This window comes from Mesoplodon bidens, assembly GCF_964165515.1.
Source record: "Mesoplodon bidens genome assembly, chromosome: 2".
Classification (NCBI taxonomy): Eukaryota; Metazoa; Chordata; class Mammalia; order Artiodactyla; family Ziphiidae; genus Mesoplodon; species Mesoplodon bidens.
Genome location: NC_138177.1, coordinates 91,737,824 through 91,748,760, shown reverse-complemented (window position 1 = coordinate 91,748,760; position 10,937 = coordinate 91,737,824). Strand labels below are relative to the sequence as shown.

The 10,937-nt window shown below is 36.5% G+C and overlaps 1 protein-coding gene across 2 annotated transcripts in view; it reads left to right on the top strand.

Annotated features, from left to right (window-relative positions):
* Positions 1–330: 330 nt before the first annotated feature.
* NTNG1 (netrin G1) overlaps positions 331–10,937 on the top strand; it is a gene marked incomplete at both ends in the record, with an annotated part of 346,932 nt that continues 336,325 nt past the window's right edge. For both annotated transcript variants that reach the window (XM_081216967.1, XM_081216966.1), the window contains one exon: positions 331–576. In XM_081216967.1, the coding sequence (XP_081073093.1) occupies positions 331–576 (246 nt within the window). The remainder of the gene's footprint in view (positions 577–10,937) is intronic.

Here is a 10,937-nt window from a genome sequence, read left to right as displayed (position 1 = left end):
TTATCTGCTGCTGGACATCTTTTACAAAAACCAAACTAGACGCAAGTCTAATAGATATGTTCTAAGACAATGAAAAAGCTGCAAGTTGTTGCTAATGCCTAATGCACAAGTATGCTAGGTTTCCACCAAAGTCCCCAATATACCTGAACACGTGCAATATCCGAATCCTTCACTTTTAGTTTTGGAATCTACTTTGAAGTCTCATCCTCTTTTTTTTTTTGTTAAATATACAAACCTACCTACGTATAGACATACACGTATATGTAAAATAGAGACCACAGATAAGCAAACTCGGCTTTTGTTACCACGAAGATTGCCAAGAATTTAGAGATGTATTTGTCAAGATTCCTGTCAATTCATGCCCTTTGGGTTACAGTGTCCTCAGTGATGCAGCCCTACCCTTTGGTGTGGGGACATTATGATGTGTGTAAGACTCAGATTTACACGGAAGAAGGGAAAGTTTGGGATTATATGGCCTGTCAGCCGGAATCTACAGACATGACAAAATATCTGAAAGTGAAACTGGATCCTCCGGACATTACCTGTGGAGACCCTCCTGAGACATTCTGTGCAATGGTGAGACAACCTTTTTGAATAGAATATTTCGTGTTAAGTGCGGGCATGTTGTATATGCATACAAATGTGTTAAGTGTAAAGACTCAACTCAGGTAATGAGCTGAATCTGCAAGTGGCAGATTTGTGCTAAACAGGCTAGCTTCATTCTCAGTGGAGGCTTGCACCACCTGGAATTACAGTTTGCACAGTGTGATTGATGCACTGGAACTTACCTTCCTGCAAACCAAAGGTTTCACTGAGGCAAGTGCACTGAATATAAATTATAAAAAAAAAAAGTCCACTGAAGTTTAAATTTCAGATTGGAGATTGGGAATATGATTAGGCTATATGTGATATCATAAGGATAAAACCCATTGGTAAACCAACTTTAAAAACACAAAGGTTTCTTCACATACGTATTTAAATTAAGGCTAGTCCCATGTTCCATAGTTCAAGGCTAGAGTAGATGTCCTGATTTTCCTCATCAGGAAACTGCTATGGTTTGGAAATCCTTGGTTAGGAGACCAGTGAGAAGGGAAGCAGAAGAGGAGACAGAGGCTAAAGCCTCATGAGAAGCTTTTCCAGAAGAGTCTTATTTGTCAACTTATGCAGCCTCTTGTTTACAAGGGTTGTGGTTTTCCATAGAAAAGTTTGGAATATGGAAAACATGTTTATTGAAAAAGTAATGATATGGAGCATACAAATTCAAATACTCTCCTTTTGATAAGCAAAGTTAGATAATTTGTTGTTTTCATAGTATACATAAGTCTTTTTCTGAGTGGAAAGGTAAATGGGATGTAAAAAGGTAACACAGGAGTGACAAATTGAATTTTCACTAGAGATATTGCTGAAAATATACCCATAAGGTATTAGTAAAGAGTTTGGTGATTGAAATGATGTAAATCAATGTGCCAAAGAATTCAGACAGTGTGTTCATTTGGTTTATGTTGGGTTTTTTTTTTATTATAGGCGGTCTTTATTTGATACAGGAAATGTTGTGGTCCCATTTTTCACCACGTAACAGAGGTAGTCATATGGCAGATTTTAATAGTATCCTTACCTGACTTTATCACCTTGAACCTGGCCTGGCATTTTCAGGATAGTAAAACTATTAATCAAAGTAGCATCTGTTCACAGTCCCTAGTGAGTTAAATTAGCATAAGATCATCTTAGACCTAGCACTGTAGAAAAGGTTTTGTAACAGGAAACAGTTTTGAGCACTAAACAGTGCTTTCACCTAAAAGCTAAGGGCTTGCCATTTTTCAGAAGTGCCTTTGGGGACTGGTTTGAATTATAGTCTAAACCTGATTTTGCGGAGAGTGAGAAAAAGAGCTTAGCTATTAGGTGTCACTATGACTAAAGTGCTCTGAAAGACTAAATATTTCAAAGAGAGGACCGTCTCTCTGGGTAGCAGATATGTGCTTTGCAAAGAAGTTGCCTTTTAGAAACCAGAGACTTCCAGAAGAGGAGTTTATTCAATCAAACACCTTAGGAAAACTATAATAAATCTGTAAAAGAGCAGGGACATTTTTTGGCTTTATGTAAGATTTTTAATAATCTCTCATAAAAGGTCAAACTTAAGATCTCATTGCAAATCTGGGGTGAAATTGCTGTTCAGGTGACAGGTTTGGCCCAGAACTCCTTAGCAGAGGATGAGTTCTGGGCCAAATCTTCGTATTATTAAGAACACTCTGACTCTACCTATTGGTTTGCATGCACTTGTAGCAATATGCCTCTTCTGGAATTGTTTAATAATTTACAGATCTAAGTAAAATAGAAAAGATCCTTTTTCACAGTGCTGTTTGTACTTGCATAGGCCCTGTATGATGTGTTCAACATGTGATTTGAATGTGCAGCTTCCCTGGTGTCAGCCTCTGGCAAGAGAATGCTTGCTCAGCACTGCTCCTGTCCATCGTGTTGAAGAGTTTACTTGGTGTCTTTAGCATGCCTCTTTCTCCCATCTTGAGTGGGAAATGGTGCATTATAGAACTTCTCACGCCTGACTTTTACAGTGACATGGTCTAAGGTCTTTAAACAAGCCAATTTCTACCAGTTTACTGGCTAAGTGATGTTAGTGACCAAAAGAGAAAAAAGTGAAAACGATATCCCTCAGCTTTCCCAAGTGCAGTAATATGTGTACTTTACATGTTTATGTGAAACTCCACAGGACAGTGTTTTAAAAGGCTACATCTTACTGTGATACAGATATTCAGAAGTCTTGGTGGGTTTAAGTTTGTCATTGGACAGAATTGTTTTCCATGGGAGAGTGTGAGGTTTGTGAGATGTTACCTATCTATGCTTAATTTGGACTCCTTAATATACATTTGATTGGCATAACAGGTTTAATAATCTATACTTTAAATATATAGTTTGAGACTATTTGTATGCATATTATATACCAAGTCAAAGATAGTGGCCTAATATAGCAACACTTCCTCTCTGCAGTTTTGTATTTTCCATAAAACTCTTTAGTGTAAGGTTTCCTGACACAGGCTGTAAAGCTGTTTCAGGATGCTGTCATATCAGACCTGTTTAGGTGCTCCTTAGCCCGAGGTCTAATGGGAATCCATAAAGTCATTTGTGTTATGACTTTCACATTCTCCCCTCCTTGACACATGCATCCATACCTGCTCCCTCAGAGTCGTTATGGCCTATTACATCAGGGCAGCTGCCACATAAGCACAATCACTGCTTAGCCCTGCTATGTAAATGTTTGCTGCAAAATGGTTTCAGTAATCACCTGCTCAGCTAGTGACACCCTTATTAGCTGTGACTGCAGCAATTCTGAGCACCGGGGGGACATTTGGTCAGAGAAATACCCTATAATTCCCATAGCCAATTTATCTTATATAAAGTTGAAGTTCATTGGCAATGCATTGAGAGTTTGTATTGCTGCTTTTTGCATTGCCTCCATCATTATATGCCAGTGACCATCCATGAATGCTACATTTACTTTAGAGTGAAATTTTAGGGGAAAAGGACCACATGATTCCATTTAACAGTAGATCTCTGTTTATTAACCTGGATAACCTACTTAATAACTCTTTAATATCTAGTGATTTTAAATTTTGGTATAGTAATAGTACCAGCATTTTAAACATTAGTTTTATGGGAGATTCTGCCATTTCTACTTATGATAGTGAAATAGGGGAATAGAAATAGATATACACATATACATATATATGCATGAATTTTGTATATTGAGGCCATACATTTTCTTTTTAATTTAATCTGATATATTCCTTGTAAGTTGTCAGTGGCTAAAAGAACTCTGTTTTTGTTAAGGGTGAAGAATCTGAAGGGTAGAAGAGGGTTAAGCATTTTTTTTAGGCTGACATAACATGTTAGTATAGATCATGTCCTCCTTCAGCCATGTAAAAGCTTCAGGTAGCACAGCTTTGTCAGAAAACACAGGTCATCTAGTGACTACAATTTGTTTCAAGTTGCATAAAGAGCAAATAGGATGATCTGAACCTGTGTGTAAAGCTGAAGTGACAACACAAAGTTATGACTTGTTCTTTGTGTTTAGACAAACTTAGCTGTCATATCTCCACGCAACACCCCAGTGGCTTAAAAATGGCAAAATTATTTGCAATTATCTCCAACCTGCAGCTAATTTTCTGGATAAGTTAAACAGAAGCTTTCAAAAGAAGCCTACAGACGGAAGAAGTCATGGGCGTTTGTACAATTTATGGCACAGAAGTGCTGATGTCGGTAGAAATGTGAGCCCTGGAGTGCACCTATGGATTTCAGAGCCAATCAAATCTAAATTAGGAAACAAAGATTATTAAAAAGTCTTCTGTGCATGTAATTTTGACATAATATTCTGAGGTGGACATTAAATGCTTCCCTTGGAGACCTTTGACATCATTAATGCAGCAGCCTTTAATTACATGTAGACTCATATTACTAAAAAATGGAGAAAATAAAGTACTCTGAGGTGTTGTTAACAATACCCTAGTTATGTTTACTGAAATAATTAAAAGAAAGGGTATAAGTTTTCTAACTAAAGTGTCAGAATTTGAAATGAAAATGGATTTTCTTTAGGAAATTTACTAATGTGTGCCTGTGTTCTTGATAGGCATTTATTCAAGCACCATAGCAGGTCTATTAATGAACATTCCATATTGTGCTATTTCCAGATAGACTCCTATTAAGAAAAACATTTTTAATTACTGTAAGCATTGTGGATAGAGCATATTTCATTATGTTCAAATGGAATTTACAAAAGTTGTACAAAGCCTTCATGTTTTATAATTTTAAAGGAACCCAGTGGGATGAATGAGTGGTGACACAGAGTCTCAGGGCTATCTATAACTTACATTTCTGATTTGGCATCGGCTCAGGTTGCAGTCTGGTGGCTATCAGGTGGCTTTTGAGAAGTTAATTTGATAAATTTAGTTACGTTTTCAATGACAAGGCATTAATATCAATTTTCCAAAAACTGGAAATGACATTGATTTACATAATAATCAAATAATCCTGCACTCTGTTCACGTGAAACATAATTTAATAAATTAATGAAGTTTTAATAACAGTGACATCTTTCATTTGAATTGATTTATCCCTTAATTATGCCAGAATGGAATTTTTAAAAATCTTCAGTTCCTTAATTATTAACACGTCATTGTTATTTAGTTCATTATTTAGACTTACTTCTTAGAAAAGTTTAATTTATGTTTGCAGTGAATTAAGTTCCACAGAGATCAATCTTTCTCATATGTCACTATATCAAGTATTCCCTTGTTAAGGAGCCAATAGTAGCTCCTTATTATCTATTGCATCAAGTCTAAAGTACTCTACCTGGTTTTTAAATCTGAGTGTTTACAACCTTATTTCCCATTACTTCCCCTCAGGACCCAATGGCATTTCCAAGGGATTTAAGACTAGCAGTCTCATTGGAAGGGGACTACTGGATTTGGGTTGAGGCTGCATTGGCATAGCATGCATGGTTTATGCAGGAGGCCTTGAGAGGGAGCTGATAAATATTATGGTGGGGCTAACCAAACTTAAAACCACCTCATGTCATTCATTGTTCCCAGACAGTGTTCTCTGTGTGCACGAGTACTCTTGTCTCTGTTGAGCTAATGCACAAATATTACTATAGACTACTGTATGCAATGCGAAGTGAACAGAACATATAGCACGTGCAAAACCTGGTGGTGGTGGTGAGAATCAAAGTCAAATTACATATGGTCCCTGCCCCAAAAGGAAGTAAAAAAAGAGTCCTAAGCAAAATCAATACGAAGTGGTGTGTAGCCAGAGGATGGGGACGAGGATGTAGAGGTAAGACCAGCACTCATAGTTTAAAGGTGAAACATTATTTTGCTGCATATTAAAGAGCCACTTGAAAAATATTGTCTGGTAGCCAAGTGCCTGATGTTAAACTGTGTCTGAAGAAGACAAGAAAAAAGGCTGGGTGCAGCAGATGGACCCACAGCATTTAAATGACAGCCTAGTGGCCTGGTTAATGGTAGATTGACACCTTATATCTGGCAAGATGGAAGAGGAGCAAAAATTCATAGAACCTGATGAGTTAGACACACACATATATATATATATATATATATATATATATATGTATATATGTATATGTATATGTATATATATATATATATGTATGTATGTATTTCTTAACTTAGGAGATGCTGAAGTATGCTGCATAAGATAAGCATGGCTCATATACCTGGCGCTCCAACTTCACACAAAGATTAGGAGCATCATTTTACTGAATGCACAAATACAAGATTTTAAAGGTGAAACATGAGACTTCAACATAATTACTGCCTTGTAGTGGACTACTTTGAATTACCTCCTTCAGTTCCTGAAGAGGTAGCCTTGTCTGCTCTAGAGGAATATCACTTGAAAATATAAGAACTAGTGTCCTAAAAAACCCATAGTCTCTCTGGATTGTTTTGGGGTCTCTCAGGCATATTCTATAAACTTTTGGTGGTGGTGGTGGGGTTTGTTCTGCTTAGCTCTGGAACTGTGCGTGGGTCTTAGTCTGGCGTCTTGATCCTTTGACGTTAATGACTAGTGTCATCACACAAGAAGTCCCTCATCTCATGTTTTTCTCTACCAGGAGAAGCAGAAGACATTCCTCTTGCTTGGAATAGTCTCCACTTATCCCAATTCCACCCATCCTTCAAGATCTGTGTCAAGTTAGTTTCTCTGCATACTTCCTGCCAATTTCAGCTCTTATCATTCTCCTGACCTTTTAACTATGTGATTAAAATATATGCCTATCTATCTACTCTACTCTACTGTACCATTCAGCACTTCACTACATCTTATTGACTTATGTACCCACATACACATATGTTTCATGTGTTTACCTTATCCTGACTCTTGGTCTGGATCACTACCCTTTAAGTGAGATAATATGTGAGTCAGCCTCCTGTACTCTCTGATGCAGAGTAGGAGCTCAACAGAAACTATGTATTATATTGCTTTTCTACCTTACAGCATTTATCATATTTCTAGGCAACAAATAAATAATAACATGTTTTTAACTGATTAATTGATCAGTTGATTGAATATAGTATTTGATTTTCTGGAATGTTTTCTATTTCTCGAGGACTTTTATCATGTATCCGGTTTTTCCCTCTGTAAACTAAGAGACAACTAGAAAAATTTAGCTAATCCATTTGGGCAGCTTATAATGATGTTCTCAAAAGAGAGGTAGGAGACAAAAATCTACTGTGAGTTTCAACACTGAAAGTATGTATGAAGGATTCTTTTTTCCATTTCTAATTGAATCTTTTAAAAAATATTTTTCCAAGTAAAAAATTTGGAAAAGATGAAAAACCTAACACTCAACATTGAAATCATTTTGCCATATTTCTTAAAAGTCTCTCTCCCTAAATATTGGGTTGGCCAAAAAGTTTGTCTTTTTGGCCAACCCAATATAATATACATTTTGTTTTACAAAATTGGAATCATAGAATCATCAGATATAATTTTTCATCTTTTTTCATTTACTACTATAGCTTTATCATTTACTTAGATCATTTATATGTGCTTAGAGAGTATGATTTGATAGCTATAAATATCCTATTATATGGATATATAATATTTTATTTAATTATGCTCCTACCTTGATGACTTGATGTTATTTTCATTTCATTTTTTTCTATTGGTTATAATGCTTTGATGAACATGTATCAATATAGTTTTCTTTATTAAACCTACCCTTCTTCTCCCATATTCCAAACCTCCCATATTAAATGCACATGTTTTTAGGATGGTGAGCTCATCATATTGACTTTAGTTGAGGCTAAAGAGTTGGGTTGTATTCTTTTGCTCTCAAGGGTGGAATCCTACTGAATGGAAGGGGCATTCTCTGTGTGAATCTTGGGGAAAGAGGTGTTGGACTTAAACCAAGATGTAGGACTTAGGCAGGCCCCCTATCAGTGGGCCTTGTTCTCTTTTGTCTGGACTTGAGAGAGCTTCTGGAGGTAGAAGGAAGACAGCTTCTGCCACACGGTAGAGAGCAAAGTCAGGAGACCTCTTTGGAAGCAACAAGCTGAAGATGAGCAAATTACACCTTGTCGACTATACCTGTGGCTTTAGAACTTGCTTTAAGTTGATCCACAGTGAGAAATACATTTTATATTGGAACACAGTAAACACACACTTATCCACACACACACAACCAAAACAAAAGTGTTGCAGAAGAGTCCTTACCCTTTTATATGTGCTATGCCCTCTGATATTTTTTTTCCTTTATATTCCTTTTTCTTCTTTAACAAATAATTGAAAATTACATATTGATGGTTGTGTACAAATTATAAGTAGCATTGTTTTTGAACCTTGCATAAATGGAAAAATAGTGTACACATTATTATATAGCTTCTTTCTTTTAAATTTAACATTATATTTTTGAGATATACTACTTTGTAGTATTCTACCCTATGGATATTTCTTTAATCAATCTTCTATTCATGGACATTTAGGTTGTTTGGTTTTTATACTTTAAGGCTCTTAACTGGTGTCCAACTGTCCATCAGAAAGATAGTTTATCTATACTTTCTCCAGTATTTTATGAAGTGCCCTAGCAGCTAGATCCTCATCAATACTGGGCATTATATTCTTTTCTTAAAAATTGATTGATTGATTGATTGCCGCATTGGGTCCTTGATGCTGCGCGTGGGCTTTCTCTAGTTGCAGCGAGCCAGGGCTACTCTTTGTTGCCGTGCGCGGGTTTCTCATTGCAGTGGCTTCTCTTGTTGTGGAGCATGGGATCTAGGCACGCGGGCTTCAGTAGTTGTGGCTCACGGGTTCTAGAGCGCAGGCTCAGTAGTTGTGGTGCACGGGCTTAGTTGCTCCTCAGCATGTGGGATCTTCCCAAACCAGGGCTCGAACCCTTGGCCCCTTCATTGGCAGGCAGATTCTTAACCTCTGTGCCACCAGGGAAGCCCCTGGACATTATACACTTAAATTTTCTTCTGATATAGGGCCTTAGCAGATAAATTATGTAGTTTACCAAAAAGGATATTGATGAAATTATTCTTATTCCCACCACCTTTTCTGCTAAGATAACAATTTTTAAACTTTGACATTGATATACAAACATATTGGAAGGGGAAAATGACATTTCATTTTTAAAGATGTATTTATTTGCTTGTTGAAAAGATTGAGTTTTTAAATATGTTTCTTGGCCATTTAAATTTTCTTATTCCTAATTGTAGTAGTTTTACTCCTTTGTACTTTTTGCCCCTTTTTAAACTTTTCTATTGAAGCCAACAGTTAAGTTAAAAGATATATATTTGGGCCTTTTAAACAGACACCATTGTTTGTCAGTTGATCAAGTTCAAAAATGAGTATCCTTTCTTCCAGAAGAATAGGTCTTGTTTCAGAGACTTTTCCACACCCTTCATTTTGTGGAAATTTTACGTAATCTTGCCCTGGGTTTTGGTGGCATGGGGGCCATCATCTCAGGGCTAGGAAATATTCATCTGAGTGCCCTCTCAAGTCTTTTGTTTCTAATATAAAAACTTTGAGAAGTTGTCATTTACCCTCAGTAAAGCGTTCTTCCTTTTCCCTTAGAATCAGCCTTTTTGGAGTCAGTTGCATACTGAAACATATTCCTTGTATAAAGTGGCTGGTGTGAAATCTGCTTTGGTTTTAATTCACCAGACCAATGGGCAGACTAGCTTTTCATATGCCATTTTTAGATTTCAGAATTTCCTTCCTTACAAAAGGGGGAAAGGATGAAAGTTGTTTCACACAGCATCATACTGGAAAAGAACTTACTGAGATTGGCAGGTTGTAAGTTTCTTCTCATCTTTCTGGGAATAGATAGATTCTCATAGTATCATTTCCATGAAAATTAGAGACATGAGCTGAGGAAGAAACCAAAATTGGTTTTCAATTTTTGACCTACTTTGGAACTGACTTCTAAAATATTAAATGAAGAATTGAGCTGGATGCTGTTTTAGCACAAAGAAATAGCCCTTTTGTTCCAGAGGACTGATGTCCTTTGAGAGGTCCAGCAGCTGACATTATCATCAAGTCATGTCTGAACAATGCTTTTTCACCATTACATATAACTTTTTGTTTGTTTTCTGTTGCTCTCTTTCCTTCTTGGAAATGATAAAATGAAGATATCAAATATACTTCCAAGCAACCCTCTCTCAAGGGAGAGGAGAATCCAATATATGTGGTCAGTACAAATTGCAGGAGAGGATGTGTGCATGACAAAGAAAATGAGCTGGTGGCCACTCTGAGGTTGGTTGTGATGCCTGGACCATGCCACATGGATTTTGATTTCAAAATTTAGAAAAATTAATCTTACATGTGGTGTTAGGAAGCATTGTCACTAATGTGTCTACTGTCTGGCTCAGGGTAATGTTGTATTTAGCCATCACTGGGGTCACTTTAACAGTGCCTAGCACAGTGTAAAGCACATAGTATTGTTTAATGCACCCTTGTCAAATTGAACTTGTGGAATATTTTTACAAATAATGTTATTTATTGAGAACTTTCCTGGTGTCGTGCACTGTACTAAACACTTGGCCTTTGTTAGTTCATGTAATCCTCAATCTTATCATTATCCTTATTTAATGGGTGAAGTAATTAAGGCAGGAGGTTAAGTAACTTTTCCAACTAAGTAGTGGGAATAGGATAAATCCAGGCAATCTGACATGCATGTCCTACTTTTAAACTATACTATAAATTACCCTCTAATTTTATTTGTAGTCTGTGGAATAAAACCATCACAAAAACCTTTTTAAAATCACATTTATTATTTGGATTATGAGCTACAATACTATGATTTTGTTATCTAAAAAGCCTTTCAGATAACCTCAGAAAATTGGATTCTGTAAACAGAGTGTATGGAATGTTGGAAATGCATGTTATGTGATGAGTGTCTTCATTCG